The 15932-nt window shown below is 43.3% G+C and overlaps 2 protein-coding genes across 2 annotated transcripts; one reads left to right on the forward strand and one right to left on the reverse strand.

Annotated features, from left to right (window-relative positions):
• Positions 1 to 1246: 1246 nt before the first annotated feature.
• On the forward strand, positions 1247 to 2440 carry LOC131877395 (tRNA-dihydrouridine(20a/20b) synthase [NAD(P)+]-like). The gene is made up of 2 exons (XM_059223043.1): positions 1247 to 1331; positions 1391 to 2440. Exon 2 carries the CDS (start codon positions 1534 to 1536, stop codon positions 2437 to 2439), a length of 906 nt encoding a protein of 301 aa, XP_059079026.1. The 5' UTR covers positions 1247 to 1331; positions 1391 to 1533; the 3' UTR covers position 2440.
• A 536-nt stretch (positions 2441 to 2976) lies between these two features.
• Positions 2977 to 14326, reverse strand: LOC131877386 (uncharacterized). The gene is made up of 7 exons (XM_059223033.1): positions 14189 to 14326; positions 13394 to 14077; positions 11290 to 11442; positions 8563 to 8752; positions 7585 to 7763; positions 5297 to 5547; positions 2977 to 3377 (listed from the first exon to the last, which is right to left on the reverse strand). Exons 1-7 carry the CDS (start codon positions 14189 to 14191, stop codon positions 3176 to 3178), a joined length of 1662 nt encoding a protein of 553 aa, XP_059079016.1. The 5' UTR covers positions 14192 to 14326; the 3' UTR covers positions 2977 to 3175.
• Positions 14327 to 15932: the final 1606 nt, after the last annotated feature.

The following is a 15932-nucleotide window of genomic DNA, read 5'->3' on the forward strand; positions in this document are numbered from 1 at the left end:
ACAAGGGTCTAGGAAAATGCCACAAAAAATGGAAAAAAATGGATAGAGTATTAAGCACTAGAAAAAAGAATAAGAATTGACTCGTTTTATGGGGTATTTTAGTTATCAAAAGGTGCGAAAAGTTGAGGGAAAAGGGTGATGGAGGAAGCGGTCTGGAGCGAATATGGTCACGCTGTCTACAATTTTGCGATGGAGGACAAAATGGAGTCAAAGCGTAGGTAGTCAAGCAAAGGTTGGAAAAAATAAGTTTGACGAAGACAAGTTTTCTCACTTTTGAAAGAATGAAAGAGTGATAAAGTCGATTTCAAATCCATTCAATTGGCTGCTTGTTATAAAAAGTTAGCTCTATACGAGAATAGTGTTTCGTACCTCGTTTGATTCCCGACGCTTTAATAGGCGATAGTTTCTTAGGTGTATAACGCAACCTCTTTTTTGAGCCACCACTCTCAATTCAGGTTTGCTGATTACGAGCATTTTAGGGGAAGGTCTACCTTCAGTTTTGTCGATTTCGTCAGTTACCTGAAATAAGATATATATATAGGAAACAAAGTCAACTATTGTGATTTGATCAATTATAAAATCTGCGATTAAAAAAAAACGCTTTAATTGGGTACTAGATTCAAGTTTAAAAAAAAGACTTGAACTAATAACATTTGCTCAGACAAAATTACTTTTCTTCTTGAAATCTGAGGGGGGACTGCTGTACGGCCAAGGCGTTGAACTAATAACATTTGCTCAGACAAAATTACTTTTCTTCTTGAAATCTGAGGGGGGAGTGATCGAATTGAATTGTCAACTATCGACTGAGTTGTGGTTCAAGAATCAGAAAAAATCATTTTTGGTGTGGTTCAGTCACTGCGCAAATATCTGAGCCCAATATTAGAGTACTGTTTTCTTCAACAAACCGGCAAATTGAAATAAATGACAAATTCAGTCTATGCCTACATCAATCTGGCTGTCATACAAGTCTAACAAATCCCTCCACAAAATGCCCAAAATCAGGGCGCCGTGCTATTTTTTTTTTTAATGAATTTCCTTTACTTCTCACAGTATCATACTTGCAATTTTTTTGCACTCATTACCTCCCTCGACGCGTAAAAAGTCGCGAACAATCTCATTTACCTTATGATGCCGAGGGTTTGTTCAATTCCATTGGGGGTTCAAATCAACCAATTTTCGCGATTGTCGCGAATGAACTGCCGCCGGGTCACCCTCTGAATGCAATGTTTTGATTAGAACTTCAGAACGTTCAGAAGGCCTTAGATTATTTCGATCGAGCTCCTATTTCGATTCGTTGTAAAATCTCCAGACTCATTTGCCTTGACTGATTGGTAAGTAACCAACCCGCAGACAAGCCTAGTTCCCCCTTGATCAGCTCTGCTTTTTTCAGACACGATCCCATCCCAAAATGGGTAATTGTTGCGGGCTTTGCGGTGATTCCTCGGAGGAGAGTGCGGCTTTGAACGTGACGCCCGTGAGTAACTAAACCCCTCATTGAGCCCTGATCTTGACCAACACCCGAGTTCCCGCATCATGGAAGTCTTTGAAAGTCAGACTGACCGTTGCGTGTACATTTGCGCGCCCATGGTGCGCTATTCCAAATTGGCCTTTCGTCAATTGGTTCGAGATTATGGCGTGGATTTGGCCTTTACGCCCATGCTGCTGGCCGATTCGTTCAGTCGATCGGCTCGAGCTCGAGATGTGGAGTTTACCACCAATGCTCAAGACCGGCCTTTGATCGTACAGTTTGCCGCCAATCAGGTGGACGACTTTGTGGCCGCTGCGTCCTTAGTGCGACCTTTTTGCGATGGGGTAGATCTGAATTGCGGGTGTCCGCAAGGCTGGGCCTTAAAAGAAGGCATTGGCGCGTGTTTGATTCACAAACCTGAATTTGTGGCCGATTTAATTCGTCAAACGCGGGCCCGCAATCCGGACCTGCCCGTGTCGGTGAAGATTCGCATTCATAAGGATACCCGACAGACAGTGGACTTTTGCCGGCAAATGGAGGCGGCGGGTGCGGCATTCATTACCATTCACGGGCGTACCCGTGAACAGCGGTGTCAGCCCGTAAATTTGGACGTGATTCGCGATGTTAAACAGTCGCTGCGAGTGCCCGTGATTGCCAATGGCGATGTGAAGAGCTTGGCAGATGCTCAACGAATTCGGGAATACACGGGCATAAACGGAGTCATGACGGCCCGTGGCATCCTAGAGAACCCGGCCATGTTCCACGGGCACCTGGAGACACCCGCTGAGTGCGTCCAAGACTGGATTCGTCTTTCGTTAGGCACTGGCACGCCCTTCCCATGTTTTCATCACCATTTGTCCTATATGTGTGATCGGGCGTTTTCGCGATATGATCGTCGCATATTCAATACGCTGAGCTCAACAAGTGCCGTGATCGACTTCTTACGAAATAAATACGATTTAGCACTCTGAATTCAAGAACTAATCTTGCATCCCAAGGAACCCATCTCCTTGGAGGTCATTGAGCGTGTAGTTACTTTAACTTTGACCACATCAGCCACTCCTGTCTAGTCAGAACTCTTTCTTCTTTACGATTAGCTACACTCTTCAATTCATTCGAGGTTATTTGTTTCCTTGTAGGAGGAAAGACGCCAAAGAGCCGCAGCCGCTGCACAGCGCCGCATGGAAGAATCCGATTCCCGAGGTGTCAAAGATCCTCACGCGGTTCAAGCCAAATTGGCTAAACGGGAGGAACTTGAACGCCGAGAGCGAGAGGCGGATCAATCGGGCGGTGGCGCGGCCTTAAGATGGCAGACCGAATAAGGTCTGGAATGTCCATCCACAGTCACACCACTACCAATGTTGAACCACCCAATGCTGCATTAAGACATTCCTGTGATTCTAGTTCTCCATGATTCTTGATGATCGATTCCCGGAAAATTCCTTGGCTTTGATGTGTACGCATGATATGCAATAATTAATGTTACAATGAGGATGCCTTGACCAGTTTCGAAACAATTTTGATCATTTATTTCGGTTCTCTAGACACACAAGGTTGGGCGGGTGGGAACCTTGACACTTACCATACCAAGGAAAAACGAAATCGGCTAAGTTGTTTGTAGGGTTGAACAATTTGTAACAATTGGAAGAACTAAAAGCATTTCACAGCGTTCACGGATTTTCGAAATGCTCGCGCACTTATGCCATTCTAGAAGTTGACATTATTGTTGGTGCCATCGGTATTGTCCGCTTCGAAAATTCCGGCGGGAAGAACTCCGGGGTTTTCGAGGATATCCTTGGGTCTGTAGCACCACTCCTTGATCACAGGCTTCTTCACTCGTCGTGGATTCTTCTTGGTGTTCACGCATATCTCCTTGGGGACCTTGACGCAATTGTTTTGGGGCACCAATCTGTAACAAAGAAGGCATCCGTAAGCGTACCGCTCCTTTATCGGCATTGCATACAAATACGTAAGAGGTCAATGATCCATTTTCGGAAGTCTTCATGGAGTCTAGTGGATAATGAGTTGGCAGCCTAGCTAACTCGTAGACCGTAAACCGTAAACCTATCAAGTATTGGGGGAACTTCGATCATCGCCGATTGGCAATTTCCTTGAGTATGCCAATTATTTTGAGTGCGTCGAGAAGAGGACCACCGACAGACCGACACACCAAAGAAGAGACTCTGACTATCGCATGTCAACCAAGCCAATCGTCATATTTGCCAATGTCTTCAAACAGATCCAGAGAAATAAGCGCTGAATTTCCCTCACTTCGATATTGGATCGAGGAGAAAACAAGAAACTATCACGATATGTTTTTACAAATGTGGACGTGATTGATGAAACAATCATTACATCAGTAATGACACACTACCGTTCGGAAACGCTGAAACAGTTTGAACAAACACATCCAAAGGGGGAAAAAGTGAAAGAAACTGAGAGGGAGAGAGGAAATTGTCGTAGTTTTTGTGCTCTTCAATTTTATTTGATTCCGAGTTTCCTCGCGTATGCTGATGAATCTCCCACATGGGAATCCCGCTTGTTTGCCAATTTGTAACTTGCAATTCATACACAGACGATATCCGTTGACATGAGTATTTGCATAAAATTATGCCGCTTGTCGTCTCCCACAGACCAAGTTCCAGCTTTTAAACACGAGTCTTTGAGACATTCTACTCGTTGCAAAAAAGCCTCTTTTCAAGCTTACTTTGAAGGGAAAAGGTAGAAAGAGATGAGCAGATAGTGTATCCGTTCTCCATTCAAATGCATGAATATGAAAGACCACAAAACGAGGCCAAGATGTCAATGGCACCGGAGAAGTTTGACTTTCGCTTAATCTTATGAAGCAACAAAAGCACCAACCTACCCTCTTAGGTTCTTACCTACCGGATGGTTAAATTTATCTTGTTTCAAGTGAGGAGGCAGAAGATCTGGGGACCATTGTTTTCAGTGGGAACGATTTGACCTACTTTTAACCTGCGGGAAATTTGGCTGGTTTGCCCTCGTCAGAAGACATCAGTATCTCAAGTCATTAGTGAAAACAAAGGGCCCCAAATAAGTTGGGGTACCCCTCTGGTTTGATCGACAAGCTGGATGGTAGTTATGAAGAAGACATCTCATTCCTTCTTTCCTTCGGATAAAATGAGTGAAGATCACAACAAAAGATCAATGGAGAGAGGAGACTCTTGGCCATTTTAAAGAATGAGCCAGGAATGTCGGCAAGTGATTTCAACGCTCTCCGATTTGGCCTTAAAAACACCTGGACTCATCCTACTGTGGATGGAAGCATAGACACAAAGAGAGCCAAAGATGGAGCCAAGGCAATCATCATTTAATGACACGAACATACACTGATGAGATTTTCGGATCTTCCTTCGGGCAGGAAATTATCAAATTGCCGCTCGAAAACTCATCATCTCTGCCCGTGGTTCAAACATGGTGATGATTCTTTTTCTTCCAAAGATAAAAGCCACGGCCAGGGTTTCGTACAATGATCAACGAATGAACCTGAAACTTCTCCAAGTGAGGATTGAGGGGAATCAAATGCAAAACGCCCCGACAGGAACTACTCGTTTGCTAGTCTGATGATGACAACCATGAAAGGGGGTTGATTGATGATTGCCAAAATTACACTTTGGCACTCGCTATTTTGTCTCTGACAGTGTCCCTGTAAACGTCATGAACATCATCATTGCGAGGCAATCAGAGAAAGGCTTGAGCGAGGCCTGGATAATTAGGCCAGCACGCCCTCCTATTAAGGACTGCATCCATATTAGAACAAGATTGAATACCCGGACGGCCCAAATATTTGATTTTGAAGGATCTTACCTTGGCACCAAAACGGCTTCCATGTGGCAGTTCTCCTCGGGTTGGAGCTCGCATTCCTCCTCAGGAACATTTTGGACTTGCATTCGGACCTCATCACGGCAAATCTCGTCGGCTTGAACCAAAGCACAGTTATTGGGCACACACACCTCCCGAGGGATCTTTCGGCATTGAGTGTCGGGATGCACCTTCTTCACGGTCTTCTTCTCAAGGGTACATTTTTGAACTGGCCATTCCTCGCATCTTTGGTCAACCTGAATGAATAAAGAATAGTCAACCGGTCACAACAGCTTTTGATGAAGAATCGCCATCAAAGCAACGCGTTAATTAGCGTAGGGCGTCATTAATCTGAAATCGATTTCTTTCCCTTGTTTGAATGCCAAAGATGTGGGCCAATTTCGGCCAACAAAGCCCCCGTCCACTCATACACCAATTTCAGCTCGAAAGGTGAAAAGTCAGACGGCTACATGGCAATAATGCGGTTTGTATCCAATTGGGAGATCGCGAGTGTACATAGGTACTACTATATAGTGGTGTGAGAGTGACTTTAGTGTTGCTTCTGTCGTCTTCGAATTGGTATGAACCGAACCAATCGTATCGAATCGACGTGATGAATCTTGTCCATGAGGCCTCATCATTACCTCCTCGACCTCCCATCGTCAAATTGGGCTTTGTGGTTGATTTTGTCGGTCACAACGCCCGTTATCATTGTTATAAATAGGCCAAACATAATGGCATGCTGAGTTATCACTTCAATTGAGGGGTTCTCCTTCAATTTTGCATGACACTCTCCATTATAAGTCAGGAAAAAATTCAATTCTCGCCGAGGGGAAGAGCCCAGCTTAGGTTGCAAAAGTTTCTCTCTGAACCGGAATGGCAATGATTCCATCGGAAGCAGTCGGTTGTTTTCTGTCGAAGCAATTCCCAAGAACACCAAAGATGTTTAGTGTAACGATTCAAGTCCAGTTCATGGGAATGGATCGCATCGACCAATTTGAATGACATTTTAAGTGACAACATGCCAATCTAGCGACATGCCATAAACAGGTTCGGACCTGTGAATCCACTTATCGAACTAATTCAACCGATGAAGTGATGGTTCGTGTTTGCATTGATATAAGTCGCTCTCAGGAGATCCTTATCTGGGTCATATTTTTTTGTTCAGGGAATTATAGGGGGTATAAAGTATATAGAGACATCAATAAAACCATTTGGGATGGAACGAGAGCGTGGATGCCAGTTTGAGAGAAAATGCCAGCTATTGCTGGAGCTCAAGCTCGTCAAAGATGACTCTAATGGCTGCCAGCAATAAAATTAACTTTCCCTTAATGCATTGAATTACTTGACATTTCCCACCCCTGCGTTTTGTATGTAATGCTTTTGATCGATTTAGATGCCTCAATTGGTCCCCTTCTGTTCTTTGTTTGGGGCCTTTGACACCACAATCCAGCACAACCATTACAAACCCACTCTTCAGTGCTCACCCCGAGGACACATCTTCCCGGGGTACAAATCAATCCTGATGTTTTCACTCCTGTTTCTACGATTTCAATCCAAGAAACCAGCGATTATTTCTTCATTCAAGACAATTAGAAAGATCAAGCCCCGTGACGAATGAATATTTGTTTCAGTTGTCGTCCAGATCTTGTATACGTAGCGCCGGGCACATGCTCACCATGAAGAGTAAGAATCACTTTCTGGCAGCATGAGACAAGGAGCTCGATGAAAGCGAAAGACGTTGTCCGCGTGTTGAAGGTATAGTATTGCCTAATTATGTCTACTAAGGCGGAGCAGAGACAGGCCTCAGGTAGAGAAGGCAATCGACAACTTGCTTGACCGTGTAAAAGAAAGAATCTATGTACACCTCCCTAAACTTTTTCATTGTCTGTAGGGGAGAAAAAAAGCCCTGTTTAGCATTTAAAACCAACTTAATGTCAGCCTTGCATGCCAACAGTTTCTTTTTCGATGCACCTCCTTGGAGATGGTACTGCATTGTTCATTCAGAAAATCCAGTGCCTCACAAGCAAAATGCAATATACGTGAGGAAATTAGACAATCATGATTGCCCAATCGTTCATAGTGTGTCGGTAGTTTCAGTTTGTTTCTCGCGTTTCCGCAAGTTTTTCCATGCTAATGGAGTGGAAGCACATCAGATCCTCGGCTCAAACTCATCTCGGGCTTTCAAAACCGAAGAAAGAAATCTCACTTCAATTCGGAATGCAGTACTCAATTTAGCGGCACAGGAGAACATTTGTTCAAACAATGGAAAGAGAGAGCAGCAAAACACTTACGGTGATGCCTTGAGGACCATTTTGAGTATCGCTTTGAGTATCGCTTTGAGTATCGGGAGCATTGTCGGGGTCCAGGGTGACGAGTTCGGGAGTTGGAGCGGGGGTAGATTCGTCGGGGTTGGCATCTCCATCATCTTGACGGCCATTTCGGGGAACGGACGGATCATTGGGGAATGGCACTAAAGCAATCATGTTTATCTCGTTAAGTGTTCATATTTTGCCTCCTGAGGCGAGCTGCGAATGTGCCAAATGTGTAAAAAGGCAAGTTTGTTAAAGGGCCACTCATGGATGCACATACATAGTCAATAAGGAAAGAGACAAGCGGAAAGATAAGACACTAACTTTTCACTTCTTGATTTTTCCTCCTCCCCTTTAAAAAGTTTTCTCCTTGAACTCAATTTTGTCTGCAAATTCACAGCTTGAATCCTTTTTGAAGCACTAGACAAGCTCTTTTCGGCGACTGTCTGAGTGAATCAAATCATGAACCCAAGATTAATAACCTCTTAAATCTTTCTTCGCCAATTTCAGATCATGTCACATGGAATTTGAGTTACTGGCCTGGAATGCAATAACGGATTCCTTCTCTTCATTCGTCATTTCAGTTAGACTTGATCAAAAATAATTGGTCGCTTAATTGTACCAGTCGATTCAAGAACTCGAAATTTGCATTGACACCCACAAACGGTTCATCAGGTGTCACTTTCACTTTTCTTCATCTGCTCAAACCCAAGATGGACCAGAATACATTCTTGAATGTCGATTCCCACAGAGGGTTCCAAGGTCCCTGATTTGAAATATTACCCGGTACAATCACCCATTTTCCCATTTCGAGACGCACTCTCAGACCGAATGCAAGTTGAATAGCGTCAAAAATGCATTTAGAAACCATGGCGATTGAGAAAAGTGCGCTTCGCAGTAGGTGGCTTCAAACCTCACTGACAGATGCGTATTGGAAAAACATATAACTTATTTACTTACAGGTCACGTTTTCGCACTTTGTCATGACTTCCATGCGACACACGGGTTCGTCTTGTTCCACTTCATAGGTCTTGTATTGAGTCTCGCAATTCGTCTCGTAGTGGGTACTGCAAATTTCTGGGCCTACGGGCTCAGAGCCGCACTTTCGGACAACAGGAGTGTGGCAAACATTCACGGTTTCATTGAGGGGCTGCAATGAAGATGGGAAGCAATCTCAAGGAATGGCTCAAAAAGAGGGGAAATCATGAATTAGCGTGGACAAGGGCGGCATAAAAACAGAATCCTCCATTGTTTCGCTCAGTGCTTCATTTTGATTATGCTTGATTGTGAAGAGTCAACTTGAGTTTGCGCCTTAATTGCATTTTTTGAGAAGCAAGCTTGGTGAGCACGAACAATTAAGTTAGAAAAAGTCATGAGAAATGGAGATGTCAGCCACTTTCTACTCTCTCATGTCAAGGTGTCGTGTTGTCGGCATGCTAATTCTCCAGGGTCTCTACCCAACCGAGTTGTACTGAAGAATAGATCTCATACAAAGACGGAAAAAATCAGGTCAGATTCTGAAAAGGATGTCACTATTTTTGCCATCCAAACATTTCACTTTTGACGAGGCCCATCGCTTATTCCAAATTTCTCGTTCATGGTACCCCTCAATTGTGACTTTGAAAAGAAAAAAAAGCGTTCTGAATGAGATAAGACTAAGATAAGAAAAAGCTCGAATGGCGATTGAAATCTTGATGAAGAGTGATCGGTCATTGCGGTAAAAGGTGACACATGTTGCGTTTAGAAGAAGGTGCCACAGGTACCAATTCATCATTGCTACAAGCACATTGTTGCCACCAAGACAATTAAAGCCACCTAAAAGAAGATCATGACTTCCTCTCGTCAAAAACTAGAGATGGCCCTCTCCATCTCTTCAATTTGTATGCTCACTCTCTCCATGTCTCGTGGGTATTATTAAAATCTGATGTTTTGCTATCGGTTCATTTATCAACAATGACCTCATGACATTGAGTTCCGGCCTAAATTGCATGGGCCTTATTCTGATCCAGTCCTCTAATGAGGGGTTTGAGAACCTCTTTGAAAGCTTGCATAGATCTCGCTCGAGTTTTCTGCACAGTTCAGAAGGAAGCTTAGAGGTTTTTTATCATCGCCGAACAAACAGAGTGAAAATATTGGCCAAGATAAAATCAATATTATATTTTGGGAACTACTGTATTAGGATAAATGCTTTATGATTCTATTTAAAAAGCCGATTAGCAAAGAAAAACATTGAAGAACGTAAGTTCGGTGGTCACTCCATATGGCAGCTTCTCACATGTTTAAAGCGTCTTTTTTTTAGAGGAAGTAGACCATGCGTTAACCAAGGAAGGGCAAAAAGTGGACCCTTCTCGTCATCTCATTAGTTTTTTATGATAATCTGAACAAAAACCCGAGAAATTAGAGAGGCTTATTAAGTTCATGAAAAGGGGCTTTGAGATCACAGTTGGCTTTTTTTGTGCACCCGTGCCCAATTATAAGGAGACTATGAAATGATTCCATTCGCTTTCTACCACATGGTTAGACTCCCGTGGGCGTGCAACCCAATTTGATGTCTCATCCACCAAACATACCAATGATAAGCGAAATTTTGGGCCCAATTTTTGACCGACTCTACTGATCAAGTCAAAAGGTTGCAGTGATGCTCTTGAACAGGTTCAGAGGAGGCTCTTAAGAATCAGATGATCTCATGAACTGCATTGCTTTGTTAAGTGAATGTCGTATTAAATGTAGTGTTTACAAGGGTCACTTCATTCTCACTTGGGTGCCAAGTGAAACGCTCATAAACCACTTGAACAAATGTTGGTCTTTCGAACTCGTTGAGACCGAGAAGAAATGAGCAGATTACGATTGGAATTGTTCATCTCATAAGGAACACAAGACAATCGAAAGGAAAATTCAATTTCCCTTCTCAACTCCACAGAGGGATTGTTTTTTGTGGTTTCCCAGAATGTGCTACCTTCCTGGATTTTTCTCCACAAACGCTATTCTAAGGCAAGCTGCTTTACAGGGGCACGATATTAGCCCCTATTTTCGTTCTCAATGTGGTCTTGTTCATTTTTTTCAAGCCCTAAGGTCATCGTCAATGGTTTGATTCCCTCTGTATTTGAATACTAATAAACCTCAGTTTCTATCGAGTCAGACAAACGAATGTAGCACGTATGTGCATGACAATCCAACGTCTTGTCGGGTTTTTTGGTTGCCATAAAAAATAACGCCGAAAGTAAAAGAAGAAGGAGAGTCCTGTCTCGTCTCGATTTGACTTTGACAAGAACTAGTCACAATGAGTTAACTTTGTAGAGTAGAACTCTGAGATCTCTTACATCCAGACAACTTTCTTTTTCTAACCGGAACAGAAAAAACGAAAAACGGGGATAGGTCCATTCCAGGCATTAAATCGTGATTTTTAATGTACACTACTCGACACTTTCGATGAATTTTTATGAGCCTCATTCCTCCCCATTGTCAAATCAACCCATTTCCTCGAAATTAATGGCTCAAGCGAAAGGCATATCAAAACATAAGACCATGCATAAACCATGATGCGTCGACATCTCCAGGAATTCCGAGGAGATCTCATCTACTGCATCAGAACATACCTTCTCAATGTTCACATCCAAATTTTGATTTCTCAATCCCAAGGCAGATTACGTTGATCATTGACTTGATCACGCAAAACAAGGTACTCACCATGGGTTTGAATGTGATATGGCAATTCTTTTTGAATGTGGTCTGGCATTTCTCCTCAGTGGTCGAACGGTAGTCTGTGATGTAGGTCATGTGACATTTCTCTTGGTAGCTGTGCTGACATTTGATGGCCCGGTCATAAACTGTCTCTTCGACCTGTAATTAGTAAGGAAAAATGATGGCAAAACGTCGTGAACAATATAATCAACATAATCATCACCCTGATCTCACGGCGTCAAAAGAAACAAAAACAAACATAAAATGCAGTCACGTTGCACTTCTTGCGGGAGAACTTCCTCCATCGGTTGACGTTAAATAAGCTGACGCCAATTGTTGTCCACATGTGCCTCCCTTTCAGAAAATTGAGATTTTACGGAAAGTCTGGACGAGATATTCAGACAAAAGTGTAATCCAACTCATTTGGTGCATCGACCAGTTTCATTTTGATCAGAAGATTGTGAATAGAGAAGTTTGTGCACTGCAACCTTTTTTCTGGGAAGTGCTTGCATAAGGAAAAAAGTAGGGAGGCAAAAACCGTCTTGGTGATCGTAATGAAAGGTCTCGAGTTGGTTTAAGACATGCACGCAAAGATGGTGGTTGAACAGCAACACATCCTTCGGAGAAATTGTCTGTCGATTCTCGAATCTCTGGAGTTGTCAAATTACTTTGAAAAGCCAACCTGTGATTCGAATGTTGGTGGTAGGTGGAAGGAGAGGCAAACGAAACGGATTGGAAGAGACAGATCAGCCGCATAAAACAGAAATTGGTTTCCGCCGGCTCATCTATCGATTAACTTGATGTCACTAAGTTCCTGGGAAAGGGCTGATACCCTTTCCTTAAATGAGTTTGAATTGCGAGTTGACACAACGAAAAAGTCAATAATTCCAAATTCTAATCGCATCGAAACGGAAAGTTGAAGTGACTTGGCACCTTGATTCTATGGCGAGTCAATTCAGAATTACAATCCAACAGTAAATGTGATCGGGGTAAACCCGGTGAGTGCGAGAAAGTGAACTCTATTTTGCCCCATGTTGTCACGCTCCGATTAAGCTTTTTTTGCGGTTCAGGAAATATAGCCACTAATGACCATATTTAACCAACTTCAACCCCCTTTGGACGACTTAAAACGGGGTGGAAACATTTGCAGCGGCAGTCTCAGGGTGAGACTTTTTTTGCCAGAAACATCTGCAGGTGATTGCTCACCAGTACAAGATTGGATCCAATATGTGTGACGGGCTCCATGTTACTGTCTGTACTGTTTCTCCGTGTATGTGTGTGGATGATATCATGTCAAAATTCCATGACAACTTTCATTGGCTTGAAGGGGGTTGTCGCTCGGGTGCAGAAAGGGAAGGGTGAATGAAGTTGGCTCAGGTGGTGGTGGCAGTGGAGAAGATGAAGCAGTCCTCATGGCTGATTGGCCAAGAACTTTTCTCAAGACTTAGACATTGGTTTTCTGACGACATTAAGGAAATGCCATTTAATGAGATCTGCGTCATTATCTCAAATGGTTTTATAATTTTCGTCGCTTCAGTATGTGACAGTAATGATCAAGTTGGGGTGTTTTCGTGAGGGATTCTACAGCTTCGAAATGTGTGTAGTTTGAATCATAGCAGTGGAACGGTTCACTAAAATTTGCAACAGCCTTCTGGGAGGTTCCAAGAACTATTGATGAGCTACCTTATGTGAAGCTCGTCAGTGACTTCAACGGAAGGAGTAACTCATTTATGATACATTCACTACCTTAACAAGCTACATACAGGCTTCGGTAAAGCTACGCTTGGAACGCTCTTCATAGTTTTGGCCTGTATTGAGGACAAGTAATTTCAGATTGTGAGACCGCAACCATTGATAAGATAAAGAGTCACGCGCCTTCAAAAGAGCCACTTGAATTTCTTGACGGGGAAATACTTTCATAGTGAAAGACAGACAAATTGCGGTGGCTAACCGGTCATTAAATTTCCTTACTTTTGTTTCTCATTTACATCTCATTTGCGCTGAAATGCCCTTAAAAGGTATAGAAGATCCCGAAACTAGGCAATTGCTTTGTAAAGCTGATACTATATGTCATTGTCAGAGAACAATGAGTAAGCAAAAAGATTCTTACCTGCATCACTTTGGGAATGCAACGAATCTCATCGTCGGAAGAATTGTCGTCCAGAGATGTGAGTGACGCCTCGTTATCAGTGGTAGTCTCGGCTTGTCTTAATTGAAGCAAATTCATCGCTGGAGGCTCGGGGTTGGCAAATTCAGCCAATTGAGGCAACAGTGACCCAAACTTGACCTCGGGATCGTTTTCCAAACTCGCTTGCATCTGAGATCCAAAATCAGGCAAGCCTTGTCGTCCCTCCACATTTCTTGGAACATGATGTCGCTCATAGGCATGCTTGCGAATGTAATCGTCGGGGTCGACAGCCTTGTGAATGTGGAAAATGGGCGAATCTGGCTTCTTGTTAGGGTCCTCCTCCTGATAGCCAACCTTCTCCGATGCTTGTAACATGATAGGTTCTCCCTGCGATGGTGATTCAATTATGATCGAGTCATCATCATACAGAACAGAGTCGATGAGGGATTTCAGAATGGCTGTCTCATCCTCTTCTGCCGTGTCAATCTGAAGCTGTGGCAACATGTTGCTCTGTTCGCCTTCTTCTGCAGGAACGGGAACAGCTGTGGCACGAGCCATTCGACCTTTGGGAGATCGAGCATTGGGGAAAAAGAAGTTGGCATCTGCCTCGCATCCGGATTGGAGTAGGGCTAGTCCAAAGACTGTCAACGCCAACTTGAAACCATTCTGGAATCGAGGAAACAAAACGATAATCCCAATGAAACTGGTGGCGACTTTCCTGAAGGGAAAGCTCAGCTTCCTATTATGAACGTAGTCGTCGAGTCTGCTTATCCTTACCATGATCACAGTTTACAAGAAACGGACGTTAAAGATATCTTGGATACCAAGAAAACTTAAAGTCGTTGTAGGCTTAGAGGGCTCCTGTGCAAAACCGGGAACCTTTAGCTACAACGTTAATGGATGAACTGAGCCTTTCTCGAGAGTTACGGAGGTATTAAAAGAAATCACTGACGCCTGTCGCCTCCTCCTTCACCCCGTCCCGTTCTCCTCGAGACTTGAATTTCTCCCAGTTTCTTGTGTCTCTGTTCGCCCTCCAGAGGAGATTTTTCCACTCCTTGTGAGACGCCAAAGCTCGGTGATGAGGAAGAAACCAACGCAAGCAAAGGTAAACCAACGCAAGCACAGGATGGATACGGTACACACCGAAAGTCGATCGTATGTGCACAGACAGGAGACAGACCACTGCCTCCACTCCAATGGAGATACTTGTTGATTGAGGTGGCGACGCCGGATGCGATTCGCTTATTTCGAATCGAATTTGTGGGGTGCCAATGTCTCGGCAGTTTGACATGTTTAAGAGATTCAGGTGCCTCAGAGGTTTGGAAGGAAAGTGGAGAATCTTTCTTTGCCACCCTCTACTTTGCTACAAAATGAACCAATTGGGGGATGGTTTGGGAGGCAATGAAATCTTGATTCCCATTGACATAGATTCATTACCCTCATCAAACGTACTTTCCTGTCTGAAAACGGTAGCCTAACTTTGTCATCAGTATTTGAAGCGTCATCGTCAGGAAGCTCTAAACTGAAGGAATTAATCTACAGGTTTTGGTGAGTCGACAATACTGGTGAGAAGATTCTAACCTCTCAAGCACAGACACCCGCTGGGAAAAGTGAAGGGTCAATCTTGGGGTTACTCATTTGAGGAATTCTCACCCACCAGGGCATATCTAATATTGAGGGAATTAAAACAAAGAGAAAACCTCACGACTCAGGTAGAAAAGAAATTTTCCGCCCATTTTTGTGATGATGTAAGAGCATTAGGGGTGATATCAACGACCCCTGACTCGGGTCATTAGCATAATAAGCCACAAAAGTCAAGACCTTATTTTCGTAACATACTCGCACATACGGTGCATAGATGTGAACTATCATATACGGCGTATCCTGACTAATCTGATTAATGTCTCGTTGGTATTCATAATGAGATTGGGTAAGTTTCCAAAAAGGCAAGCCGAGGAGTCAGGTCATTAACTTCCTCTTAAGTCTTGCGTTTTACAACGTCTCTTAAGGCATTTTCAGAAACATCCATAAATAAATTTAAGCAAGGGCTCTCTTTTTCACCCTCGCCACAACTTGTTCGTACGAGCACATAACGGAAACAAATGAAACCTTAAGTCGGTCTTCCTGAATGGGTGAACAAAATAAAGGAGGTCAAAAGATCACTTTTAAAACCCTTTCAATTGAAGAAAGTGGGGAGGGTTTGGCCTTAGCCTTGATTTCACTTTTAACGTGTTTTATATTTTTTATGTGTCTTAGCCACAATGTCACTGGGGAACAGATAGCAGATTTATAAAGGAAAACTGAATGTTTGTTTAAACTTAGATCAGTTAGACATCCTCGTTTTATACGAGACCCTATTTAAAACCAAGATAGCTGGACTTGTGCAAAGAATGGACTAAATACCACAGTAAGAGCCGTTGATTGTTCGTTTGGCCAGGTATGGAGATCAGAATGAAGCCCGTCAGTGTGTGTGTATACGGGTAATGCATAAGTGAAACTGAAAGTCATGACCATTTCCATT

The sequence above is a fragment of the Tigriopus californicus genome, chromosome 3 (assembly GCF_007210705.1).
Source record: "Tigriopus californicus strain San Diego chromosome 3, Tcal_SD_v2.1, whole genome shotgun sequence".
Lineage (NCBI taxonomy): Eukaryota > Metazoa > Arthropoda > Copepoda > Harpacticoida > Harpacticidae > Tigriopus > Tigriopus californicus.

Coding starts and splice junctions, on each gene's coding strand:
- LOC131877386 (XM_059223033.1), bottom strand. Junction 7,764..8,562: donor AAAGTGCGAAAACGTGACCT/GTAAGTAAATAA, acceptor TGATTGCTTTAG/TGCCATTCCCCAATGATCCG. Junction 3,378..5,296: donor GAAGCCGTTTTGGTGCCAAG/GTAAGATCCTTC, acceptor TCTTTGTTACAG/ATTGGTGCCCCAAAACAATT.
- LOC131877395 (XM_059223043.1), top strand. CDS start 1,534: ATGGAAGTCTTTGAAAGTCAGACTGACCGTTGCGTGTACATTTGCGCG.